At 39.4% G+C, this 27,193-nt stretch overlaps 1 protein-coding gene across 4 annotated transcripts in view; it reads right to left on the bottom strand.

Annotated features, from left to right (window-relative positions):
• The window catches only part of suclg2 (succinate-CoA ligase GDP-forming subunit beta), a 96,855-nt gene extending 74,043 nt beyond the window's left edge, over positions 1-22,812 (bottom strand). For all 4 annotated transcript variants that reach the window (XR_010093937.1, XR_010093938.1, XR_010093939.1 and 1 more), the window contains exons 1-2: positions 22,711-22,812; positions 5,074-5,215 (exon numbers count right to left, since the gene is read on the bottom strand). Coding sequence is in view for 1 of the 4 variants with exons in the window: in XM_063474596.1 (XP_063330666.1) it covers positions 5,074-5,215; positions 22,711-22,794 (226 nt within the window). In the remaining 3 variants the exon portion in view is untranslated. The remainder of the gene's footprint in view (positions 1-5,073; positions 5,216-22,710) is intronic.
• Between the last annotated feature and the right edge of the window lie 4,381 nt (positions 22,813-27,193).

Raw genomic sequence — 27,193 nt, forward strand, 5'->3', positions numbered from 1 at the left:
GAAGCATGAGAACGTCGAGAAGTACCAGGAGCTGAAGGAACAAAAAGAACAGATGTGGAAGGTGGAAGCTCAAAGTGATCCCTGTGGGAATACGAGCATCAGGTTGCTGTAAACCCAAGCAGGGGGTCGCTCCAGGCACAGCATCTGAGACGATGCAGTCTTCAAATGACAGGATTGATTTCCTACTTGCATATTAAAAATTTTGGGTTATGGTGATGAAAATCTACCTAAAGAAAACAATCTGTTCCAAATCAGGCATTATCAGGCAATATGGTACAAACTCTAACTTTCATTTAAAGTATTTACATATTAAGGTTAGATTAAGAAATACTTAGCTGGAAAAGTGTAATTTGTAGTTGTAAACTGTAATCTGTACATGCATATACACACACAAAATACAAAAATTAGTAGCTTGCGGATGTTAATAGTGGATGTAGGTCACTGGTTTTGGACCGACAGGAGCAGTTAGTGTGGTAACCTTTTCAGTGTCCCAATGGACCAGCCATCACAAAAGCTCCCTGCAGGACTCACCCAGTACAGCACTAAAGAAATCAAACCCTACTTTCTATGAGCCATTACCTGGTAGTGAATCACCCATCTGACGCAATGCAAACTCTCCCCTAAGAGTGTCATTCAAGTTAAAGCGAATTAAAAGTCTGCTCCAGATACATGTTTTTAATGTTTTGATAGAGAAGGATAAAATCTGTTTGTTCTCAGCAGCAATAGAACAAATCAGTCTGTGCCCACCTTACCAGAGCTGGACCACTCCACAGTCCATGAGAGGAATTTTTTTCCTGTATAACATTGCTGTGACTGAACTGCCAATTTAACCACTTCATGGTTAAGAGAGGAGAGCAGAGAGGAGTGTACTAGTTGGTGTGAATGTTTGAGTGTTTGTGTGCTCATAGAAGCAAGCATACTCCGTGAATGTCATTCATCTCTGCCCGTGCTTCAATGTTTGATGAGTTCATTCAATTGTGTGTACACCAGGGGTTCACAGCAGGACATCGCCTCAATACCGAAATCCATGTGAGTCGCTCTGATCAGCTCAGATACCCCAAACATCCATATCTTTTGTAGAGAGCTATACCATGTGTCCTCTACAGTGGAAAGCCATGAAATAGATCTTCATCCTAGGCTGGCTCCATTCCCTGCCTTCCCATCACACCCTCAGACACAAAGCTTGGCACAGCCTCGGTTTGTATATCAGCACCACAAATCTCAACTAAAGACATTATTAATCTCTGTCTTTTTTACTTTCTAACACATTTATGTATGACCTAAAATGGCCCAGACAAAGTCAGTCAGTGTGTGTCTGAAGAAATGAACCATATGTGGATGCTCACTTGCATGCTTTATTAGCGAGCCAGCAGTAGTCAAAGGGCACAAAAAGTGCAAGACACACACAGATAAGGGCCAACCAAAGCCCAGTGCATGAATGGAGATATTAGGGCAAAGCTGCTCTGAGGGACTATGGGAAGCAAGGGATTGGTTAACCAAGCTGACTTGAAATTACTGCAAAAACTTGGGTTAACATATTTGTTGTCAGGGACACTGGAAATGCATTAGTAACATAAAAAAGGACCCAGTCAGCTGCGGGAGCTCTAATTTGAATGTGTTCCTACCAATTTTCATCTCATAATTTTGTGACTGTTCATGCGATTTGTTTATGATATGATAAGAAATAAGATCAATAAAACTACATGAAATTGAGAACTGGTAACTGTGGAGGCCACAATGCTAAACTGATACTAAGAGTGCACCAAGATAATTTCCCAAACCCATTTCCACACTATTAGCACTTTAACTGATGATGGCAGGATGGAAGTTGTTTATGCCATATGAACACAATGCAAATGTAATTTGTAAATGGACTGATTCTTATATAGCGCTTTTCTACTCTCCTGGAGCGCTCAAAGCGCTTCATACAACATGTCACATTAACCTACTCACACCAGCATTTTAGGGCTGTGCGATATGACCAAAATCTCATATCCCGATATAAGAATTCTATCGTCCCGATAACGATATAAATCACAAAAATGTAACATTTTCTGTAAATTCTGTGAATCTCGGGCACCTCGACTTGCATGAAGTGTTTCCAGCTGCGCGTCATATAGCTGGAGTCGAGTGTTTTAACTGATGCATGAAACTATAAATTTTTAGACATAAATTGTAACGGCCGCCGTTTTCTTTGTGAATATTTATTACACGGCGTGCTGCGGGGAAAAGCCTGTTCTAACGTTTTAGTCTAAGGTTTATTTTTTAACACCTGGCAGCTCTTTCTTACTTCTCATCCGTAAATAATCTGCTCTTTCACGTGATTCAGTTTATTTTGAAAAGTCTCAACAGGATCTTGAGCTTTATTGTGAAAGGTTTATGTGGAACATAAACAAGCGGACTTGCGATGCTGTTACCGTCGTTGTTGCTAACCACAACGCATAAAAACAGGCGCTAGTCCGTCCATAGTGTGGTTATATTAAATAAAAGAGAAAGAGAGAACTTTAAGAAATTAATATAGCCACTACAATGACCATCAAAACGATGAAAAAATATTGCCGTAAACAGTTTATTTTGCGACACCACGAAACAAACGATAGCGTAAAATTAAATGATAGACGTTTTTATATCGTCATCCGATATATATCGTTATATCGAACAGCCCTACAGTATTTTCTTCTATGCGTTAAGTCAGGGGTGGGAGAACTCCAGGCCTCAAGGGCGGGTGTCCTGCAGGTTTTAGATGCGTCCCTGATCCAACACAGCTGATTTAAATGGCTAAATTACCTCCTCAACATGTCTTGAAGTTCTCCAGAGGCTGGTAATGAACTAATCATTTGATTCAGGTGTGTTGACCCAGAGTGAGATCTAAAACCTGCAGGACATCAACCCTTGAGGCCTGGAGTTAGAGAGCACCTCTAACTAACATTGGCACACATTCATACTCAGATGGATGCATCAGAGAGCAACTTGGGGTTAGTATCTTGCCCAAGGATGTTTGGCATCAAACCACCAACCTTCAAATCAGTAGATGACCTGCTCTACCTCCTGAGCTACTGCCACCCCCAAATGCTGCAGCAGACATCAAGAATCAAGCCAGGCAATGTTTTTCCAATCTTCTCTAACTTTAATGAGTCAGTGCAGGTCATCTTCATGTTCTTAGCTGACAAGAGTGCCACCCGGTGTGGTCTTCTGCTGCTGTAGCCCATCTTCTTCAAGGTTCTATAATGTTTTTCTTTCAGAGATGGTCTTCTGCATACCTTGGTTCTAACAAGTGATTCTTTGTTTCCGTCCTGTCAGCTCGAAGCACTCTGGTCATTCTCCTCTGACTGCTGACATGAACAAGTCATTTTTCTCCAGAGAAATGCTGCTCACTGGATATTTCCTCTTTTTAAGACCATTCTCTATGAAATCCAAGAGATGGTTGTGCGGAAAAATCCCAGTAGTTCAGCAGTTCCTGAAATACGCGGACCAGCCCATTAACTAATGTGTCACTTACAACCATGCCACATTGAAACTCACTTAAATCACCTTTCAGTATTTGCATGACAAAGAAAACCTGAATATGTGAATGGTTGGTGAGTGCATGTACTGTCAATGGGCAAATGCTGTCTGAATTGAGAGCACACAAGCCTTTAAGGCTGTCTGACGGTTTCATTAGACTGTCCATTCCACTGTTGTGCTGTAATTTAGGTGGTAGTGTGGAATGTAAACTAATGGCAGAGCTAGCAACAGAGTGAACCCCAAGTTGTTCCTGATGGCAGGTGAACGCTGCCATTTGTGTTTTAATGTGTTTGTTAATGAGTGAACGAGAAAAACATGGCCTTAAAATTCAGGTATGTTTAAAATAAGCTATGTAAGTGCAGAAAAATTACATTTTACCCTTCGAACTTTTCTGTCCAAGTTTTCTGACTCTCCATTTCATCCCCTACCAAGCAATATATTCTAGATACTGTCATGAAAATATATATTCTCTTCCCCCTATTCAGTTTATCTTTGCCAGCATCTTAACCAGGGCCACTGAAAGCAGCGCCCCAGGCACTTGAGCCCAAAGGCAGCAGTAAGAGTGGCACCTCACTGGCTGACAACCAACCTGGAGGCACTATCAGAAAGCTGCTGCTGTAGCTAGAGAGGACACTGAATAAAATATAAAGCTGGGGGTGGAAATACACACTATACGTGTTGGACAATTTGGTGTGTGAAAGGAAAGTAGAACAGGGAAGGTAGAGGACAGGTGTAGGTTCACACACATATGTATGTGTGCTTAACACTGTGCTTACAATGCATCTGTGAAAATTTGTACCACAAGTACAAAAACAGAAAAAGAAAAATCACAATTTTGGCCACTACCTTACGTAGCATTGTATGACTGTGTGAGGCAGCAACTTGAATTTTATACAACACACACACACACACACACCCAAACATAAAAGCTTGAGAAACTTAATATGAGAGGTTGCGAAACAAATTAGTATGGATGAATGCCGTGATGAAAAACTGAGCAGGCACTACCACTAAACTGAAAAAAACAAAACAAAAACACAAGCTCGCACACGTACGCAAACAGCAAAGATGGAATTTAACATGATAAAACTTCGACCCTTGTTAAATTGCAAACACAGCCATTTGCACATTCTGTAGCAGGGCCAAAGAGCCATGCGGCACAAATAGGACCGTTAAGGTTTTACTGGGTACAGCAATACAATTACCGTTTACCATTATACTAACTCATTAAAACTACAGTAAGAGAATAATTAGGAATTAGCTTATGTCTCACTACATCTGTGTTTAAAAGAGAGCTACAAATGCAATACAGTCAAGTGCAGTTGCTGAATCTATACTGTATGAAAACACAGACTCACCAGTTTATTTGAGACTGACCTTAAACCTGCTTTTCATAAAATTTGAAAAACTGTGACAGATCCCAAATAATCACTGAACATATAGCTTCAAGTAATGTATCAGTGAAATCCACGAATGAGCACTGGTACAAACCAATATTAAACAACAACGTATTGCAGCTGCTGACATAAGTGAATCTCATGTCTCTGTGTATGTGTGTCCTCTACTTACTGAGTCTCTTTGCAGCCTCCAGTGCCTCAGAAGCTGTGTCAGCCACATAGAAGCGCTGGACAGCTACGCCACTCTCTTGCATCAGCTTCTTGCTCTGGTACTCCTGTAGATTCAGCCATCTCCTCGGACTCAACCAGGTGCACTAGATGAAAGATCGAGGTAGAAAGCGTAAAAGTGTAAATGAAACAAAGTTAATAGTGCAAATAGGTATCCATTTCAAAGGCTCCCACCACATCTAACAATGGCAATTTTTTCCCTCACCTTAACATCACCAAGCCTGTCTACTCTGCTGCGTTTTTTCTTTTTTTACATTAAACAATACCAAAACATGTCTAACAACACTTAGCATGTATAGGATACATCTTCTACTCCTCTCCTCACACCCTTCCTCCCCTCCAACTATCTTACGCTCTCTTTTCCTGTAATGAGGCAGGCATTTGGGCTTAAACTGCAGGACAGCTAAGGAGCTGTTTGCTCCATCAGCAAGACACTGGTCCTGTCAGCTCCAGCTGTTGTTGCTATTAAAAAGAAATTGGCTTTTTAATGCGACAGTGAGACATGGACTGTGTTAGAGTTAGAATCCCTCTGCACCAGCAGGCTTGTATGTGAGCCTGGATGCAAATGTTTTCACAGCAAAGGTCTTTGGGGAGTCATTAAGAAGAGAAACTCCATTAAAGTAAAGGAAAAACAAGAACTATGAACTAAATCACGGCCGGCACAGAAAGTATGCTTCAGTATTTCTATTTGTCTACCCGGTAAAGATTAAACTTACATCAGGATAACATTAGGACTGCAACACAATATGTTATGCTGACTCAGTCGAGTTAAACTGAGATGGGATGCTGTTAGACAATACATTAGTTATTCAGGGACACCTGCATGAGCATAAGGGCCACATAAGCGATCTAAAATGTAGAAGACAATGATCACTTGTGACACTGTAAAACAGTCTATAATCCAGAGCTTTTGTGTACTATTGAAACTCTGTTAGTAACAGACTGTCAAAAGATCAATGCAACAACGCCAAATGCTACAAACCAGGAACTTTGCTTAAGGAAGCATTGTCGATTTCTCGACGACTCATGGCAAGAAAAAAAACAAAACAAAAAAGACAATGCCATTTTGTCTAAAGTTTATGACATAAATCTGATCTAACAAATTATTTAGAGACTTCTTTATAAACAGACTAAAGATTTTTGTTGTGGTAAAAACAAACAAACAAAAAAAAAACATGACAGAATCATGTTCTTCTGCGTACTAAGTCATGTTTAACTATTTGGACCTCTTTAGATTATGGTAAAAATGTTTGCAAGCAAGCAAACATGTTTATATGTTTCTTGCTCACACTTGCAAACAGCGTGAAACCCGTTCGCAGTGAATGAATAATGTAGTTTGAATTCAAGAGGAATAAAGACAGAGGAGCAGAAACTACATTTTTGAAAGCTTCTTACAGTAGGGACCAAACAGGCAACAATAGCAGCCATTTTTTGTTCACTTGAGCGCACGCACATGGACTGTGTCCGCATTTTTAGGCTGCAATTTGATTCAGTGGTTCATGGGGCGTGAAAAGGCCACTCTGTGTTTTTTTAAGTCATCAGTCACTCCATCATTCACGAAGGGGGAACACACAAGAGTGAGGGAATTGAAATAGAGAGATGTTCTTTCAACCATTTACTGATAGAGGGAGTAAAATGTAACCCCGACTAACACTTAATGGTTATTAGTGATTAAAGGATAATGATCTTGACATGGTCCCTTAAATAGGCAACAGCCACGTTAAACCTTTTCAATCTGGAACCAAGCACAATCATCGGTGGACCTCGACTGAAAACAAAACTGCAAGACCAGTAATCCACAATTCGTGCCAAAACCAATCCTTTCTGTGCCACAGCACACTATTAGCATGCTTTCTCCATTCCAGCTCTTGTGAGAGCCTGTCGAGAGACTTCATTACAGCCAAAATAGGTTGTTTTCTTGGAGAGCAGCGCACGCTGATATATACTGGCCTACACTAAACAGGGGCATGTGCAGGTCACCTCTGCAGTACTGTTTGTAATACTACACTATTTATATGTTTTAGCTATTACAGCTTGTACTGTACACATATATGCTTCCAAGTCTATTACCCATATCCCTCTAATGCAGCACATTCTGATAATGTCATTCTTTCACAGTGCGTGGATGGGGTTCAAAGGAAGGGCAGGAAATTAACTGTACTGTGTGGTATTGGCCAAAAACTTGGCTGATGTGTATGACTTTAAAACTTTACTCTTTTTTTCTGCCTGTCGCTCACTCCTTTATGTCCACTTTAGCGGAAAATCTCACACAGCCTTAACAAACCAAGCTGCAAAACACGTTTCCTCTGTTTTGCCGACTCACTTGACTGCTGTCAGGTACCTGCAGGGCCTTCTCTCTTAAAACATCCACTTCCGTTGCCACCCAACTGTTTGCCCCAGGAGGATCAGCTCTGCTGCCTAAATGAATATCTCCATCTGTCAATCTTTTACTCTATAATGGGCTTAAAAGAAAGTGGCAAATGGGACCCTTCCCAGGGCCAGGTTAAACACCTTAATAGGAAGTATCATCAGATCACACCAACACGTATTAACCAGAAAGCTAAATGCTTTGATCCGAGTGACCTAAGACGCATCACAGTATGGTCAGATGGTATGTATACAGATACTTGCAAAGTATCCATGCTCATCAGTAATGCCAGTGTGTAGTCAATCTCAATTACACAAGTGCAAGTTTGTGCATGAAGCAATTTCATGTATTAGTCTGCAGTGTATTATTGTAACTTGAGGTTTCATTTTTACAGAGGTTAAGAGTCATCCACAAATACATCAGCGTCATAAAACAGCATGCTAATTGTTTGAGTGTCTGTACCAGTGATTATTTTCATTAACAGTTACCATGTCAATTACTTTTTGTCCGCTTAATCTGAAAAAAGAAAATAAAAAACCCAAAGTGTCAGTGTTTATTCTCCTCCACAGGAGGCATCTTCAACTATCTTTGACTTATGCATATATTATTAGAAACACTGTTGTGGTCTAGAAAAACTACTTAGGAAAGTTAAATAAATTCAAACTAATAAGGCTTCACTGTCACCCAAAGAAAGGGTGAGCGAGGGTGAAAAAAGATATCCAGACTTCCTAAAATAACAACCCCTGCATACTGAGAAAGTCAGGTAGGGATTGAGGTGGCCCTCCAGGCACTGACAGTTACCTTGGGCAAAACACCAGAGAATGGAAAGAAACCTGAGGCACATTTTACTGTGTCGCAGATCCACAGACAAATAGTCTGTATCAAAGATGGGCACTTACTACTGCTGATAACAATATAAAAATGGGTGACAAATTAATGTAAAAATCCACATAGTGAAGTAACGTATGATGGTGTTGAGCAAACATGCACCCCCATAATGAGGTCACTGCGCCTTGGCATAAAATCCTCAAGTAAGGGCTGCTGATCAATGCTGAAGTCTTATTTAAAATTTTGCAGGTCAATATTTAAATCATGTTTATTTGATGCTTATTTAGTTCCCGAATCTGGAAACTTAAGGTCATCAATATAACCCTGGTTCTCTGAGTAACATGGGTGAGACACAAAAGAAATGCTATGAAAGTGAACAAAAGTAATTCATGGAAATGTGTTTTTGCACTGGATTTTCTTGAACTTTAAATATAACACCAAGTTTGGTGTTTTGGGGAGCAACAAAAACGTACCACTGTAAAAGAAGTGTGATGGATTTACAACACAAGGATACACAAGAGCATGACTGCAAAGGAAATGCTGCACAATAATCTTTATCACAGTGTTGCAATTACCGTTTCTTAATTATTGCTTTCATTTCATTTTCAATTTACTTTGTTTTAATTAAAAAAGAAACATCAATTAACTGCCCAGCCTATGCTACTACTTCTTCTATTTTTTTTTTCCTTTTTTTTAAAAAAATATTTAAACAGAGAGAACGGTCCATTCGATCACTGACAGATCTTAAAGTACAGGAACATTTTAGTTAACTGTCATTCTGTAAGGCTAATATTTATGCAAGGCTATTGCATAAACTCTGGTATTTCAAAGTTGAGTAACAGGAAAACAGTAAGGCTTAAAGAAAAGTGTCAAATGGGAATTACAGTATTGCAAAACCTTTTATACTAGCCAATTCCCCAGATGCTGCAACTCAGAATATAGATATATTTGCCAACTTAACAATAGATACTGTGAACCATATAAAGATATCACTACTTTAAAATTCCTTTCAGACTAATCATTGAAACAGTTATGGTTTCAGCCATTTCTAATCCTGCACTGTGCTATCAGACAAGGAAGTCATGATAGTGCTGACATCTTGACAGGAAGAGAAATAATCTGAGTACTGCATGGTTGCCCTGGAAAAAAAACAAAAAAGCTGCAAGTGTTGGATGACAGTATGGCAGTAAGGCAGGGAGGCAAACAGGCAGCTGGCCTGCAGTCCCTCGAGACACACTCTCTACAGTAATTATCATCAGCAGCACTCTAGAGACAATCCTACACAGTCCTTCAGCCTAACTACTGCTCTACTTATTCTTAATGCACACACAAAGATGACAAGAATAGACACAAGGTTTGCTGTGCACAATGGTGACTAGACTAGACACTGGCACAAACAAAGTTGTATGCAATGGGCCCAAGATGGGATAAAGTATTCAGAGCAAACCTCTCTACAGACAAAAGCACTCAAGATCTCTCATATGGATGCATCTAAGTGAAGGAAGTGGGGCACACTGGAGAAGGAGAGGTGGAGTGGTGACAATGATAAATAATGATCTCTATATTAATATATGAAGGTAAGGTAAGAGGAGGCAGAAGAAAAAAAAAAATTGAAGGAACAATTTCCTCTGTAAATCAAAAAGTAAAAATGTCCCCTTTCTCATTCCAGCCATACTTTCAAAGAACTTGGCCCACTGACAAACCATCACAGGCCCACACAAATTGTCTCCAGTTTTCCCTTCAGGACAGGAACACGCAAATGACCAGGAGGTAGGAATAACCCCAAACTAACCACAAAGTCATACAGTATTAATGCCATACCACTCTATTATTAGCTCAACCTTGTCTTCTTTATACCTGTGCAACTGCATTTTAGATTTGATGCAAAAGCACAGAAAAATAACTTAACTATAAAATTTAAATTAGGCAGAGGAAAGGGAAGCTGAAGTTAAACTGAGTAAGCACTTATTCAGAGAAAGATTTTGCTTTTGGCATGCTTGCAGCAAGAGTCTTGACATTCAGCGAGTGATCAGAAAATGTCACAGCAATACACTGAAGACAAGATGGATCCTAACAGGGCTTTTTATTTAATGCTAAAAGCAAACATCAAACATTTAGCCATATCTTGATGGGTTGTCTGCTTACTTACTTGATCAATATTTCAATTTTCTTCCCTTTAACACAGTAAAGTAAAACTCCAGCAAAGTATTGGTGCACAAGGTTATTGCTGTAAACTGCGAATAAGATTTGTCTAGAAAAGTACGGTAAAAGAGAGGAGCTTTGCACATGCTTATGTTCTGATGGAATTGCAAAAATAGAAAAATCTCAAAATCAAAAAATATGCCTTAACTGAGGCAGTGCTCAGTGTACTATGGTTATATTAGATTTGAAAGACATGATGAAGTGTAATTAAACAAATAGTTGATACACATTCACGTGTATGTGCCAAAGAGCCTTGAGAACTACAAAAAAAAAAAAACCTTACATGGTCCTTTGCTCCATAAGTATCTGCAAAAAATGATTCACATCAAAGGCACCTTATTAGATAGTTAACAAAAATGAAAGAATTGCAAATAGGTAAACAAATCTAAAGACCACAGTTCATACGTATATTTCCCTGCACTAAATTCTGATGAGATTTACACGCAAAAAACAAACAAGCAAACAAGAATAGTTGCAACACTGAAATGAGCAGAATAGACATGCTGGCGCTCTCTTTCCAGAACACTCACTGGTTGTGCCCTCGCACAAAGAGGCACAGGGAGGACAGATAGTGCTATGGCAGCAGATGCATCAGATTGCCAAGTCCTTGTCGCAGCTGTACCGATCCACCAGTGGTGTTGAAGGACAAAATCTTGGTATGTACAACACTAGTCCCAAAACACCTCTCTGGCTGGACCATATGGTTATCAGCGCGGCATCGTGCAACATCAGGACTTCTCTTCCTCCTAAGAGGCACAGAATTGTGCAGTCTCATGCTTAGTTGAGAGCAGGATGCACAATGTCAAACAACACTTGTTGTGAGAAGTGTCATCACAGTTAGGGTATGTCTGATCTTGGCACTTTGCAAAGTCATTTCAAGACATGCCACTACTTTGTCATTTGCCCTTCTGTTAAACTTAAGGAGTCAATATCCTAGGGCTAATTTAGAGCAGTTGTCTTTATCACTATGAGAGTAGAACAATGTCAAAAAGTCACCATCTGACAGAGCAGTTCCAGCTCCCTTGAAAATTTATTGGAGCCATAAGCCTTAATTTACAGGGGAAGGTTACAAAGCAGGCAATCACCTCTGATCAGGCCCATAAACAGCCGAGAGTCAATGCTGCACTGCTCGTCAATCTGTTACTCAAAAATTCAAAGGGTTGACATGGCGGGTCAAACAACACATTTGTTTCTTGGAAGTAAGTCTAGACAGGATCCAGCGAATAGTGAGTGAAGATGTGATTCTGCCTTGGCAGTTGTTAACAGTACAGGAACATTATCTCTCAACACAAGCTATTTATCTTACAAGAGACTTCAGCACTGTGGCTGTAAAAGAAAGACCCCACCCCACGTTATCTTTCGGCAATGTAATGAAATTCACGTATCCTCGTAGTAATTACATATTACATATGTACTCACAAAATATTAAATAGCATATTTAAAACGATTCATTTGATTACTGAAAAATCAAATTAAGAGTGGTTCTGACTCCACTGTTTATAATACTCCCCACACTGCTGCACATGTAGCAGTGGTGCACAGTTAAGCAGTGTCTTCACCTTATGTTTATATTTTTTCAAAGAGGTTGCTGGAAAGTTCATAAAAATGACCAGTTACTCTTATCTATATAACTAAGATGTTGTATGCAAAGTATAATTTTGTTAGGTACATCTCTTCAACTGCTCATTAACACAAATTAGCTTATCACATGGAACCAATTCAATGCATTTAGCCATCTAGACATGGTCAAGAACCTGCTTTGGTTCAGTGTGAGCATCAGTATAAGGAAAAAGCTGATTTAAGTGACTATGAATGTGCCACAGTTGTTGGTGCTAGACAGGCTGATGTAACTATTTCAGAATCTGCTGATCTACTGGGGTATTTCCCCACAACCATCACTAGTGTTTACAGAGGTCTGAATGGCCTCTTGATGCCCGAGATCACAGGAGATCGAATCCTTCAAGCTGATAGGAAGGCTCAAATAACCACTTGTTACAACTGTGGTGTGCAGAAGAGCATCTCTGAAAGCTCAACACATCAAACTTGAAGCATAGGGCTATAAAAGCAGAAGACCACACACACCAAGTGCGAGCTAAAAACATAAAACTGAGGTACAGTTCACATAGGACCGTGTGAACTGTACTTGGTTTGTACAGCCGATCTGAGTATTGCTGCTGGATTGATGCCGCAAAGACAGCTTTGAGTCCAAAACGGGGTCCAAACCCAGTACTAAACAGGGTGTAACTAACAAAGTGTCCAGTGATGCATAAAGAAAATCATCTGATAAATCAATTTCACTATTTCTCCCCCCAAAAAACTCTAGTTTCCAGCTAGCCCTACTATAACATTTATTCAAACAAGTTCAGCAGCTTTCCAAAAATATTACCTTTGTAACAGTTATATTAAAACCATTCTTAAAAACAGACAAACAAAGCGGTAATAAAACTCAGTACTTTATGGAAACTGTTATATAAAAATGTGAGCAATATGAGAACCTAATGGTATCTATTGTTACACTAGTGATGAAGTGACTTTGTGAAGAGGCTGCACTGAAGCAGGAGACGTACTTTAACAGGAGCCACTGTCAGTCCTCACCTTTCAGAACTCAATAAAAATAAATAAAAACAAATAACCTTACATTACCTCACTGAATTGTTTACTTAGTAAGTTTATACATTATATATACACAAATAAATCTCTTACATACACTGTGAAGAGCTACATTAAGGCAGTAAACAGCTGCACTGAGTCAGAAATGCACCTTGAACAAGACACCATCCCACTTACAAAAAGCCTATCATCAATCAAAAGCCCTGATGGCAGGACAAAGTGAGTTCCATTACAGGAAATTTTCAATAAGTCAACCCTGGATTGATCCTTACTAGTTTCTATGCAAAAATAAAGAAAGGCTATTGACAACATTAGAGAGACTAAGGCAATTTTAAGCAGGCATATTCATGAGGACACTGCAAATCTGTATCGATGCAACCTGCGTGACACTCCTTTAAGAGCTCTAAAGTTTGCAACAGTCCAATCAGGACGTTTCAAAGGGGCTTTTGAAATATTTAAGCATTATGAAAGTCCTCTTTGTTGTTCTTTTAATGACTGCTGAGAATTCCTAACTTGCCAAATTCTAAAATGGCCTGCTATGTTTATTTTATTCTCCATTTTCAGAAAAAAGCAGACTTTTTTTTTTATTAGAGATGCACCGATCAATCCGTGATTTAAATCAACCGATTTCCAGCATTCTCAGTACAGACCAATGACCAGCCAAACAGCCTCCCAGATGTTTGATTACAAGATGGTCTATAGTTGCGCGCACATTTAAATCTACAAGCTAACATGTCTTCACCATGGAAACTCTTCACTGTGATTAAGGACATAAATTCAAGTACAGAGGGACGAGTCTGAAAAACATTTATAAAGACAAACGTAATCCGATGCTTAACTCCTCTGCATCACCTGAACGTGGACATTTTAAAGAAGCTAACAAAGGAAAAGTAGCTAAAGCTAAACTCAATCTAAACCTCAGAAGTCAGCAGCCTCAGCATGAGCAAAGGACCAAAGCAGTTATGAGGAAAATTATGGAGAGAGATTTATAGAGTTAAAAAGAAAACGGGGTCGATATCTTACCTCTGAAAAAATGATGTAAGAAACTGACATTGGTTTTGTTATATAAATCTGTTGCACCTGATTTAGTCTTGTAAAGTCAAATACGTCAGGTGAAGATGAATGTACAGCAGCTCACTTTCAGTTAAGTATTTATGCCGGTTTCTAATATCGGAGCACTTTATTTTCAGATGAGTAAGTGAGAAAAGATCCTTAAACTTATTGTAGTTTGGGAAAAGTTGTGAAGTTTAATAATGTCGTACAATTATTAAAATGGAGTTATGCAAAAGTTAATTTTTGTTTGTATATGCTGTCAGTTGCAGTAAACTGCCATAGGTGCATTGCTACACTTAGAATCTATTTCCAGTAGGAAGAAAGCTCTGCAGCTGGAAACGTAAATCTGCTGGTCCCCCTCCTTATTTATTACATGACAGTATGTCTGCAATGAACTGCCAAAATATCTAGTGGATTTTAACTACACATATACAATGTTTTACCTTTACCTCCTGACTTTTCACATAAAGCACCATTATGAGATTTACATTTGACAGCTACTGAATTCACGCTCCCTTAAGGATGAGCTGTGATATCTCAGGAGAGCCACTGATAAGTTGGACATTTATGAACATATACATCACCATTAGCAATGTGCCAATCACCCCCAGCTGTACTTTGATATTCTGAAATAATTAACAGATGTTAGCATGCTAATGTGCTTGAATAAGAAGATAGAAAAACATAACTGGATGCTGCTATGGTAAAACCATAATTGCCAACAGGCCAATGTAAATGAAAGACAGGAGTCTAACACCAGCATGTCCTGTACATCAAACACAAACCAAACAGCAGATCTACTTCTCCCACACTGTCACCATGACTCATGGGGGAAAGAAAGACAGACACAATGACATTCAGAGCTGTAATTATTTTAAAGATACAATTAAAGATGGGACAAAGGACGGTTTGTATCCATTAGTTTTCCCAATAGGTAGCACTAAACTTCCATCCCTGATGACATCTGGAACTCAACATTTAAAGAATAACGAGCGTCAAAAACAATGGTCTGTGCCTTTAAAATCATTCTTATTAATTCAAGTGCTGAAGCACATCTTCATCCAGCTCCCCAGACATGTATTAAGCCCAGTCCTGGATTAAATTTTTAAAAATATCGACTGAAGAAAAGACCTTGAACTAGGCTTAATACATGTCTGGGAAACAGGTCCTCAAAGCAAGACCAGCAGTTTTATGGCACATAAAACATATTCTGAAGTTTTCCTAGTTTGTAAGGCTGTCAAACCAGCAAACACTAGAAAATGAAAGGTCAGCATCAATAAAATAACGATAAAATACATTCCTCAGTGCCAAGTCCACGTGCAAGCTCTGTAAAAAGAACAACAGATTGTTTTATCAAACAGCATCTGTAATTGCAAAAAGGATTCAGTTTCATCTAGTGCATGAATGCACTGCTGCCACATGCTCAAACCTAAGCACATATAATGCACAGGCAGAAAAAAGGGGAGCTCTGATGAAAATCTAATAACATTTTTCTCATCAAAAAACATTTCTTTGGTTTTAGCTACACCAGCTCACAGTCATCAGGGACTGGGCAACAATATTCCAGAACATTTAAAATTAGTCTTCAGCACATTTAACAACGAAACCAAAAATCCTGTTCAGATTGTATTAGTGGGCACGTTGGCAAGCAGACTAGCATTAAATTTCAGTTGCGTTTCAAAGACGTGCGGAATATATTGTCTTTAACCTCCTAGGACCTGGCGTCCACATATGTGGACATCACATTTTGGGTTATTTAGACTAAAATACTCAATTCTGCTCTACATGGGCCTGATATCCACTTACGAGGACATTATACTGCTATTGTTCTATCAAAATTTTAAACGAATATCCTCATATGTGGCTCTTATTTTTCTTAAAAACAAAAAACAAGGTAAAGAAAAAAAAATCTGGTAATTCTTTGTTTTTACATTCATCGGGGCCCAATATGCCCAAATATCAAAGAGAAATTAAAAATGCATGTCGTGGAAGAGTTTGGGTCTTAGGAGGTTAAAGATGCTAAACTTAAAATGGGTGAATCTCCAATTCGGGTCTTACCGGGGTTTTCAACTATGGAATACTATGGAAGCCCAGTTCCGCCACTAAAAAAACAAAAAAAAACAAACAAACAAACAAAAAAAAAGTATCCATAACTTGAAATTTCGACTTATTAACTCGAAATTTCGACTTAGCTCTGCCAATCAGTAATCTACGTGAATGAGGTCACTTTCTTGTATATGGCACAGAGTAATGCGCACTCAAAACTGGATCGCAACAAATTGGCGCTTTCGCGAGTACGTTTGCTGATAGTAACGCCATGTGATTCAGCTAATAACAGAAGGATTTCATCATTTTTGAAGCCACACTGAAAATACTCAGCAATCTGTGCATTCATGACTGGATGTAATACCGGTAGCTTAGCTGGAGCATTTGTACCTGAGGGCTTCAGCTTCCGGGTAACAAGGAAATGACGTCATTCACGTAGATTACTGATTGGCAGCGCTAACTCGAAATTTCGAGTTATTAACTCAAAGTTTTGAGAAAAGTAACTCGAAATTTCAAGTTATGGATCCTTTTTTTTTTAGTGGTGGAAACGGGCTTCCATATTCAACTGTTGATTATTTAGACTTGCTGGATCTGGTTTTGTCTTCTAAATAGAAACTAATCAGTGTTTTTTGTTTGTTTATTTTTACAAATTCCATGCTACAGCTTCAGAGTGATAACTTTGTTTTTCTTTAAGGAAGACTATAAAAGGACAGTAGAGCTTGAAAATAGAATAAATGCCCAATTTGCATATATGCCTGGGGGAATAACGAAATACCAATATATTCTATTCTACTTTACATAAAATATAAGAAATAAGCATATTGATATCGGATATGCTTTGTATATCTGTTAAACCTAGTTTCAGGCTTATCTAGACACTTTACAGACAATATCACTAACTTGAGGACTGGAGCGGCATGCACTTCAAGCAGCTGCAGCTTATCACACACTCAGTGAAAAGTGGCACCTACTTCTCACAACAAGAGCTGACAAGGCCAGATTTTTAAATGAGGTTTGGTTGGCACACCGCTCTCCCCACTCATGCCCTCCCATGCACATCTTTTTTATTATTGTTGTTATTATGTACAGAAACAATTACTTTTCAGGACAACAGTGTGTTTCAATACTGATGCATTAGACCGTATACAAGGACATTCTTCTTTAATGTATCACAATAGAGTTAAGCATTTTTAAGCAATTTTGGCAACACACTGACATGTTATTATTGGCTGTTAAGTCCCATTCTTTCTGCACAAAAATGAGTCCTTACTCTCACCTATTACAAACCTATGCACTTGTTCCAAACTGCGAATCACAGTCACCGAATATCACATATTATTTAAGTGGTATTCCCAGATGTCTGGTGAGGTTAAAATCCTCATTATTTGTCATGGCCAGTCCCTAACCCTTTGAAATGACACTGCCTAATTAGTTAAGACAAATGACTGCAGACTTAATTAACCAGAATGCTCCTTAAGGGGCATTATCAAATGTTTAAGAAATTAACAGATTGCCAGTTCATCAATTCTATGTAATTGATTTGTTCCCATTCAGGTTATGAACTCATCTCTTTTCCCCATCCATTTAGCTAACCATCCAAGGAAAAATTAAAAGGGGAAATTTATAGTGTCCACTCGCACGAGCACATGCTGAATCACATTGAGCAGTCCTCTGTGTGACTATCAGAGTCACTGCTATACTGATCGCACAGTGTTACTCTGTTAATGAGGTGGCACTTGGCTACTTCGTTGCATCTCATAAATACAAACTGTCTTGCGATAAGACAAGCGCTGCGTAGTAAGCTGTGCTAGAGGTGACATAAAATAAGAGAGATGGACGACGCGAAGAAGCTGTGTTCACAAACATGCCAGTATGAATCACAGCCATGCTTTCCATTTAAAGCAGCACGAGTATGCCTCATGAAGCTTTAGTGGACTAATTCAAAGAGCCTTATCTGCTCTAATTAATATAGTGCTTGAGTGTTCGTGGCACAAGTGCCTCTCTCTGCCCCTCAACTGTGGCAGTGCCTCTATAGATTTGGATGAAAAGCATGAATAGGTTATTTAGTTTATCAAAAAAAAAAATTAATAAATAAATAAAATTGCAGGTTACATAACTCCCTTTAAAAAGTTATGCATGTTAAAGCGTTTCAAATGATTGGCCTATTCATTCTGTTGTAGCTACCAGAGAAAGGCACTTTATACTATAGGACTTTACTTTTTCTGAATTTACCTTTCTGATCACATGGACAAAACAAATAAATAAAAAAAGTGGTAAATTAAATTTGGGTCTGGTTATTGCACAAAAGATGTGCTGTTGCTCTTATTACTGCTAGCAGCCACTTGTAGCTTTTTTTTGCCCTTGCCTTTTAAAAAGCTAAGGTCACGCTCAGACCATTTCGGTAAGGAGAGAGAAATGACATCTGCCTGTTACAGAGCCGGGGATAGAACAGCGGAGCAGAGATAGAGACGGAAGCAGTAGAGCATGGCTCCAGGATTTAGATCAGTGAGATTTGCATCATTGGCAGGTCTTTAGGCAGGGCAGGTCTAATCTCCTGCAGACAGGCTTAAGAAAGGAAAACCTGACTGTTGTGTCTCTACAGATAGGGATTTCAGTAATTAGCATAGTTAATATGAGGAGGGAGTCAAATTCAAAGGTGTCAGGTCTAAAGGGAAGATAATGCAGTAAATAAGGAGAAGTTAATACAAGGATGCGCAACTGTGGCAAAGTTCAGTCCCATATATCTGTGAACTTTGCCACAGGCACAAACCTTCAGTCACAGCTCATGAATTGCAAAAGCCTTCCCCTTGTGCTTTAATAGCCACGCACTGCTTTTAGCTGATGGCTTAATTATCTTGTTCATCAATAAGTTCAGATTAACATGCGGTCACCACTTTAAAAATGATCATGGCATGCATGCCAAGGTTAAGCAGGCGAGATGGTCGATATCTAGGCAAAACTGTGCAAAGAGTACTACAGCGTACTTATTACAAGTGGCAGCAGCCATTGTGCTCTGTAACACAGTCTCTTCACTCACGCAGTGCTAGTGGAATCACCGCCTTTATGGCACAGAGAGATCAGCCAGCCAGCCAGACCCCGTCAGAATTTTCAATGAATCGGATCCCTATGACTTGCACAAAGGGTAGTTCCAGGAAAACTCAATCTTTGAAGGTCTCATTTCACAGATGATAGAGAAGCTGAACATGATCTTCAATATACTGCACTTTTAATGAATTATGCCTGTCAGCCATCACTGACATTGTTTTCTCAAGTAATTTTCAGCATTACTCCCACTTCTCCCTCATTATCTACACTGGAACAACAGCATAAGTTAAGCTGATAGGAGCGCATTTACTCATTGCAGAGGCTGGCAACATTTCCTAATGACTGCAGCCGCTCTAAATTATTGAAAAAGCCTAAGCACCTCACCAGCTACAGAAATGGCTATTAACCTTGGCGAACGATATTCAAATCCAGTTAGAGCCAACTTCGTCCTCCAGTATCCCTTGCGGGGAGGAAATGTAAATGTGTTCTTGCTGAGACAGATGGGGGAGCCTCCCGTCGTTTGAAGTTCCAGCAAAAGAAGTCGTTGCAAGCAGAGGGCTCTCCACCCTGTTCTGTAAAATATTCAGGACTGAGTCTCATTGAGACACCTTTCTTCCCAGTGTACCCCTTCAAACCACGCTGGGCTTCAACACAGTTGGGGTATTACCAAGCACGCTCGCCATACAAAAAATAAAAACTTAGCAAAGGTTTACAAATTCATCCCTGTGCAGCGACAGTGAAAAACAACCCGAGGATTATCTCGGTGTGCAGACAAGAATTCAGGAGATTTGATTTATGAGAGAGAGAGAGAGTGTGAGAGAGAAAAAAAAATAACAACAACATCTCACTCCTCCTTTAAGGAGTATCTTGGAGCCTAACCATCTGAATATTGCAATGTCCTGTGCATTGTTGGTGACAAATCATTGCAAATTGAATTCCACAGCTTAGTTGACATACTGTCAAAGCTGATTTGATTCTATTGTAGCGATACCTGACTGTCAATCTGTTCAGGCCCTGATACTGTGCTACACACCAGAGAAAATCCCCGATCATTACTCTTATCACCTGGCCCGAACGAGAGAAAGAGAGAGACAGAAGCGAAAGAAGTGAAAGAAGCAGAAGACGAGCAGGTAAAGAGCCAGTAAACATGAGATAAAAACTTTTGTTAGAGTTTACTTTTTAAAGGAACAGTTCAGGCCAGGTCTCAGGCCTCCACTGACATATCTAAATTTTACCTTATGCAGATAGGCTGGTTATTGATGCAGGTTCCCCAATTTCAGAGATATTTCATATAGTTGGTGCTGTAAGTGCTAAAAAAGAAATACACTTCTTTTTCCACCCCCGGCTAGCAAGATAGCCAGTTGGAAAAACAGGAGTAGGAAAGGCCAGATTTTAAACGCCAAATGACCTTTCAAAATAAGAGCGAAGTTGTCGTCCACTAGCAAACTGACAGTTGCTTTCTTAGATGGATGAAAAATATTTTTTTTAAATAAATAAAAAACACTTATATTTGATATATAATAATAGCAGATTTAGTAATCCTGTAGAGCAAATAAAAAAAAATGAACTAATGCTGGAGGAAAAAAATTATAATAATTGCAGCCTTTACAGGGGCTCCCATTCCCTGCTCTAAGGAATGTGTTGGTGGAAAATGAGAAAAGAAATAATGGAAATGTTTCATGCAATTTGTTGCCTTGGTTGGGACATTTTTTTTGATTTAGGTAATAATATTAACCAAAGGTTTTCAATCATGAAAAAAACAACAAAAAAAAAAAACACAGACACTGACACATGCCTAAATAGAAGGCACAGTGTGAACAGCACATTATCAAAGCAGCATCCATTCCAAGATGTTCCGGCAAGGTAAGCTGTAGGTTGCCCACATTTTGGAAGGACTCAGAAAATAATGCAGCTATGTGCAATAGCCACATGAAGAAAAGGGGGGGGGGGGGGAAAGGCCTGATGCACAGATATATGCAGGTTTATAATCGGAGTAAAGTGTGGGCCATTACTTGGCCTCTCTATACTTTAGTAATGGTTGCAGAGAAGCAAGCAACTAGTTTTACACAAGACATAACAAAAACATAACAAAAAGAAAACCTCCATGCGTTTCTGACAATACTTTGTAATAAGTGATAATATTAAAGCTGAAAAGCAATAATAATGAATTCTGATACTGAGATGTAGCATGTAATTATGTCTAATAGCTTTAGCATTAGGAGCTTACCAAGCTAATCTGGACAAATTTGGATAAAAGAAGTTCAATTTACATATTTTCTTTTCCATCAGCATAAAGCACAATTATTTTTCAGTCAATCACCTTTCCTCCAGGTACAATACCTATAAAAAAAAATACTCTACCACACTGCACATGAAATCTGTTTGACGATAAGTTTCCATCAATGTGAATCCATCTGGGAGTAAATATGAAAGGTAAACACAGCATGAGAAGTCCCTGCTTTGTCCACCCACTATGGGCATTTGTACTAATGTTCCAAATACCTATGCAGGCACCTCAACCTGAAAGACCAGTTCTCAGATACCGACTGCGCAGAAAAGCATCAAACTGACAGTACAGCATATCATGCTAATTTATTCATCTGTTTGTCCTGGAGCTTTGAAATTTATTATGAAAGCACAACTCTGTGTGACTGGGTTTGTTTGTTAGTCAATACAGTGCAGGGGGTGTGGGGATTTATGTCTTGCAGCTCTGGCAGCATGTTTAAGACTCTTCGCAATTACCAGACCAAATGCTTTGTTTGCTAAATGAGAAACTGTGCAACTGTAAGCATTTGCCACTGTGTACTTAGACAACTCTAATCAGGCGAATTCTGCTGGCTGCTGTTGCCAGCTCACACACACATGCTGGAAGCTCAAAGTGCAAGGGTTAAACTTTTTTACTCGGGTCTTATCTGAAATGGGGCCAGGCTGGAGGTTTTGTTCACTATGACTTTTACTCATCAGAGGTCACACAGCCCACTGTAGAAGTGCTGAACCTAAGCATGCAAAATAACTTACTGACGAGAAGACCCTTGCAGTTCAATTATACGCAATAAAGAAAAATTTAAAATATCTTAAACGCGCAAACTTACAGACTCACAGTTATAGTGACAGACAGTGTACACGAGTAACATTCACATGCAGGAGTGCATTAGAAAAGCTTTACTCAAACAAGCTCTTGCCGAATAACTATCATTTGTAGAGCAGCGCGTATATTTAACAGCCTCCATGATTAGAGCTACTGCAGGACTTGAAGACGGCATTGTTACGTCACTTGTGAACTGTCACACTGTTCAACTTTGATCTGTCAAACCTCTGTCCGCTCACGCATGCTAACTTGCTAACCCTAGCCGTGAGACGCTGACAGCGACGAAGCCACCCAGCCCGAGCAGCAGACCGTAACATCAGCAAGAGAAGCTGTAACACTACCTTCGCTTTATCAAGAAGTATGTGCTTTGAAGTAGCTATCCTCAGTCCTTTCGCTACAGCCTGGGATGCCATGGAAGCCGCCATGTTGACACGCAAGTCCAACGGGAGATGACGCTAAAAGCGTGTGAGCGATCATAGGTCAAGAATCAGAGGTGGGCGGTGCTTCTAAAAGACGCAAGCACACGGTGGAGTCAGGCGTGCACGTTTAGCAGGCATGGACATTGTTGGCGCTTAGTCTAAACTACAGGGACAAAGGTGAGAACAGAGCAGACTAAAAATCTAACGATCTAGCAATTTCTCTTTGTCTAAAATCAAATCCTTCAAGGCGCTTTATATTGTAAAGTTAGGAGTATTACTAGTCCTAACTTGTGACTTCTCTATTCTCTATTACCCAACAATCAGATGACCCTCTATGAGCAAGCACTTGGTGACAGTGGGAAGGAAAAACTCCCTTCTAACAGGAAGAAATATCCAGCCTGGTATGTGTCCCTCAGTGGACACTGCGCAAGATGGGCATCGCTGTTTTGAGCAATCTAGATCTTACTGAGGTCTTAATGAGGTCATCTAAGCATTAGACCAAATACTGTAACTGAGCAATATGTGGGGTAAAACCAAAGATTGTAAAACTTGTTGTTATTAAGTTTTAATGTTCATTTTCTCCCTTACACGTTACACAAGTAATACATGTTAGCGTGTGTAGTGTTACAACTGCCACACAGGACCCTGAGTTTCTGTCCTCAGACTATCCATGGGAATTTGTCGTTTTTAACCAACTGAAGAGGAGTTTAGATTCTATTATTAAACTCATGTTACACATGCAGGTTTTTTCTTTTCTTTTTTTCCTTTTTTTCTAATGTATTGAGCTTTGACTCTTAGGCTACGTTCACACTGCAGGTCTTAATGCTCAGTTCCGATTTTTTGATCAAATCCGATTTTCTTGTCTGCTTGTTCACACTACAAATAAAATGTGACAGCAAACGCGCTCCAGTGTGAACCCTCAAAGCGGCCCGCATGCGCAAAAGAAGACGTCACACACAACGCGCTCTGTTTAGACCCTTAATATAAAGACTTGTTTCGGACTTTACGTTTCCCAGTTTTGCTTTAAGTTATAAAGTTATTTTGTTATTTACATATGGCCTAATAATTATTGCTGTTTTAGAGAGGAGCGGTGCTTCAAATGATAGATTTCTGTCAGAATCTGCAGATTATACAGTACAAATAAAATGTTCACGTTTCTCCAACGCTGTTTTCCCAACAGTTTCAACATCTACACTGGATGGCCAGGAAGCGTTCACGATGTCTTCTCGGGCGCTTCTCCGCCGCTGATAATTGGCGTCGGTCTTGTGTCAGTGACGTAAAAGACGGATTTAATGCGACATGACCGTTCAAACAGCAGTCGCTCAGATATGTATCGGATTCAGTACCACATACGAAAGTGACCCAGATCGGATTTGAAAATATCGGATTTGTGCTGTTCACACTGTCATAGCATGATCGCAAATGGGTCGTATAGGGTCAAAAAAGTCGGATTTGATGTGCTTTCGATCTGTTCTAATTTAACACTTTTATGTGGTAAATTAGATATGATTTAAAATAGTTATGTTACTAATGTGTGATGAACAATCACAACTGAAAATCATAATAAACCATATTATTAAAAACAGCGATATGAGTTAATTTTCCACTAATGTTAAGAATCAAAGGACATAAGAAAAGGGCACAAACAAACTAAACATTTTTACTGCATATGTTGGATTTATAATGTGCTGACTCACATAAGGTAGTGCGTACAGTCTTTGTTTTTCGTTTGGGGTTGATTGCTTGGATGGATGGGGTTGATGTGTGTGTGTATTAGTTTCAGTCTCATTGCTGGAAATGCATCCATTCGTTTTCTTAACTGGGGATCAACTCCACAATTAATGTAACATGCCTGGCTTTGCACTGTGGGAGGAAAACCCACACAAGCAGACTGGACATGAATTGCAGGAAGAATTTGCACAGGTTCATCTATAAGCACTCTTTGACATAATTTGTTTATCTAGTGGGTGGGGAAGGTTGCAGAGTAAGTTTCAAGTTTTTTGGGGGGCCTTAATAGAAATAATATTATTTGCTGCTTATTAATGTGTCTGCAAACAGCATGTACAAGCAGTACTTGAAAATCAAGGTTAATGAGTTCTGGCAATATTGCAAAAAAAAAAAAAAAAAAGCTGCTGCTGGTGTAAAATATGATGGATTCATACGGCGTGCACAGATTTTGGTGGGAGGAAATATGTCTTTTATGTTATAATTATTATTTTAATTTGAGAAAACTGACCCTTTATGTTGCCTTTGCAGCTATTAAGCGCTACAAAATAATTTGACAGTAGTATCGAATTGAATATTTAAATCGCCCATTTTAATCATTCAATTTCCATGTGGTGAGCAGACACTAAAAGGCCCGTCATGGATGTTGAATGCGGGAGCTGCTCCGGCTCCATCCACAGTGTGACCTTGCGAGCAGGACAAACAATCACTGCACTCAGCTGAAAGGTATTGGTAGGGAGTCGAGCGAGAGAGAGCGTGGGATGTGTGAGCTGATCTTGTCTGAATAGCTAAATAGCCCACTCACATAGTTCTCCAGAGCCCTCATTACACGCCGCATCTTGAAAGGGCAGAGAGGGCAAACCGATCATAAAGAGCAGTGATTATGACAGGAGGAGAGAGAGAGAGGGAGAGTTGGATGAGATACTCACTTAGAAACCATCAGTGTCAGCAGGCTAGAGAGGACATGACAGAGGGGAGGAGATGATGATGAACAGCTACAACCAAAGGATCTTTTTTTTTCTTTTTTCTGGAGACCTTTTATGGTCAATAAGTAAGTTGAAATGATAAACCCCTGAAAAACTTTGAAAGAAGAAAAATTTGCAAATGTGAGCCACTTTGATGTCAACGGGGAGAGAATTTGCCTCATGTTTATTTGATTTTTTTTTTTTTTTTTTGCTCTTAACCTCCCCCAGCTTGTGGGTGAGAGCTTTTTGGAAGTCAGTGATCCATATTTCACACATTGAAAATATTCTGTGGTTGCCAGCTTTTACAAAAAAAAAAAAAAAACCTTAGCACAGTAACTGCACAAATGAAGTGAAAATTGCTGCACCAGCATAATATCTGGGTGTGTCAACAAATCCTACCGAATGTATAAAAAGTCCACCCAGTGTCTTTGTGTCAGTGAAGAGTGGCATGTGTAACTTAAGTATTAAAAAAACCAAAATCACTGAGAGTGGGAGCCCAGCAGAATGACTAAAAGATGATTCGCTTGAGCATTTTAAAGCATTTTGTTTCTTTTTTTCTCTCTCTCTCTCACCAGGGACATTTTCTTCTCTCCAAGGAACTGATATTCAAACAGGACTGTCAGAATATCAATGGCCCTAACTAATACAATTCAGCTTTTTTTTAAAATTTGAGATGTTGTCCTGTCGCTCAGAACAAAAACTGTGTTTTTGTCTGCACTCGGAGCAATCATGTCATTTTAATCTCAGAATACAAAGCAGCTATTGTTGCTTTGTATTCTTTTCAAAACTACCTAAACTTTCTAACACAAATTGAATTTGTCTTCAATGGGCAGTTCACAAAGTACAACGATATCTACATATATGAATACACAACTAGAAGTACGTGCTGATTTTCAAGTCAGTGATACTTTTTAAATGCACTAGAAGAGCAGGGTATTTGCTGTTTGTGCCTCCTTTCTTTGACTAAAACAAAAGTTAATTAAAAAAAACATTTTAATCACACGTAAAATTCTTAAAATGTTTCACTAGGATTCAGGTGAATCGTGAGGTTGGATGTGTGTTTTGCACTGTTACCTCACAGCAAGAAGGTCTGGGGCCCTTCGGTGTGGAGCTTGCATTTTCTCCTCATGTCTGTGTGGGTTCTCTCTGAGTAATCTAGCTTTCTCCCACAGTCCAAAGACATGCAATTAGTGGCTTTAGGATAACTAGTCACTCTAAATTAACACTAAGTGTTAGCTCTGTGAAAGATTAGCAACCTGCCCACCGTGTACCTCATCTTTTTCCCTTCTGCTTACTCTGATTTGGATAAATGGAAGAAAATGGCTGAATGTTTTATAGCACAAAACACTCTGACTAAAGCAGCTTGTGTTCATTTCAGATACATAACATATGTGATCTTGTCTTATCGTTCTTTTTTTCCCCCCTCCCTTTTTCTTCTCCCCGGAGCAACATGAGTAAGTGTGCAGGCAGGGCAACTAATTTGTGGTTTCACTCAATTATCCATTGTCAGTTTCCACTCAATAACTTGAAAGCCATGAAAATACCAGGGATGAAAACTCACAGTTCCCAACAGGTTGTGCGGTTAGCCCTGATGCTTCTGTCACCAAAATAGCAGAGGGGTGGTTGGCTAACAACCTGCAGTGATCAGGCGAGGAGCTGACACACTGAGCATGCCCAGAGTCTGGATCACACTGTCAGTCTCTGCTCTTCTGCCA

The sequence above is a fragment of the Pelmatolapia mariae genome, linkage group LG5 (genome assembly GCF_036321145.2).
Source record: "Pelmatolapia mariae isolate MD_Pm_ZW linkage group LG5, Pm_UMD_F_2, whole genome shotgun sequence".
Classification (NCBI taxonomy): domain Eukaryota; kingdom Metazoa; phylum Chordata; class Actinopteri; order Cichliformes; family Cichlidae; genus Pelmatolapia; species Pelmatolapia mariae.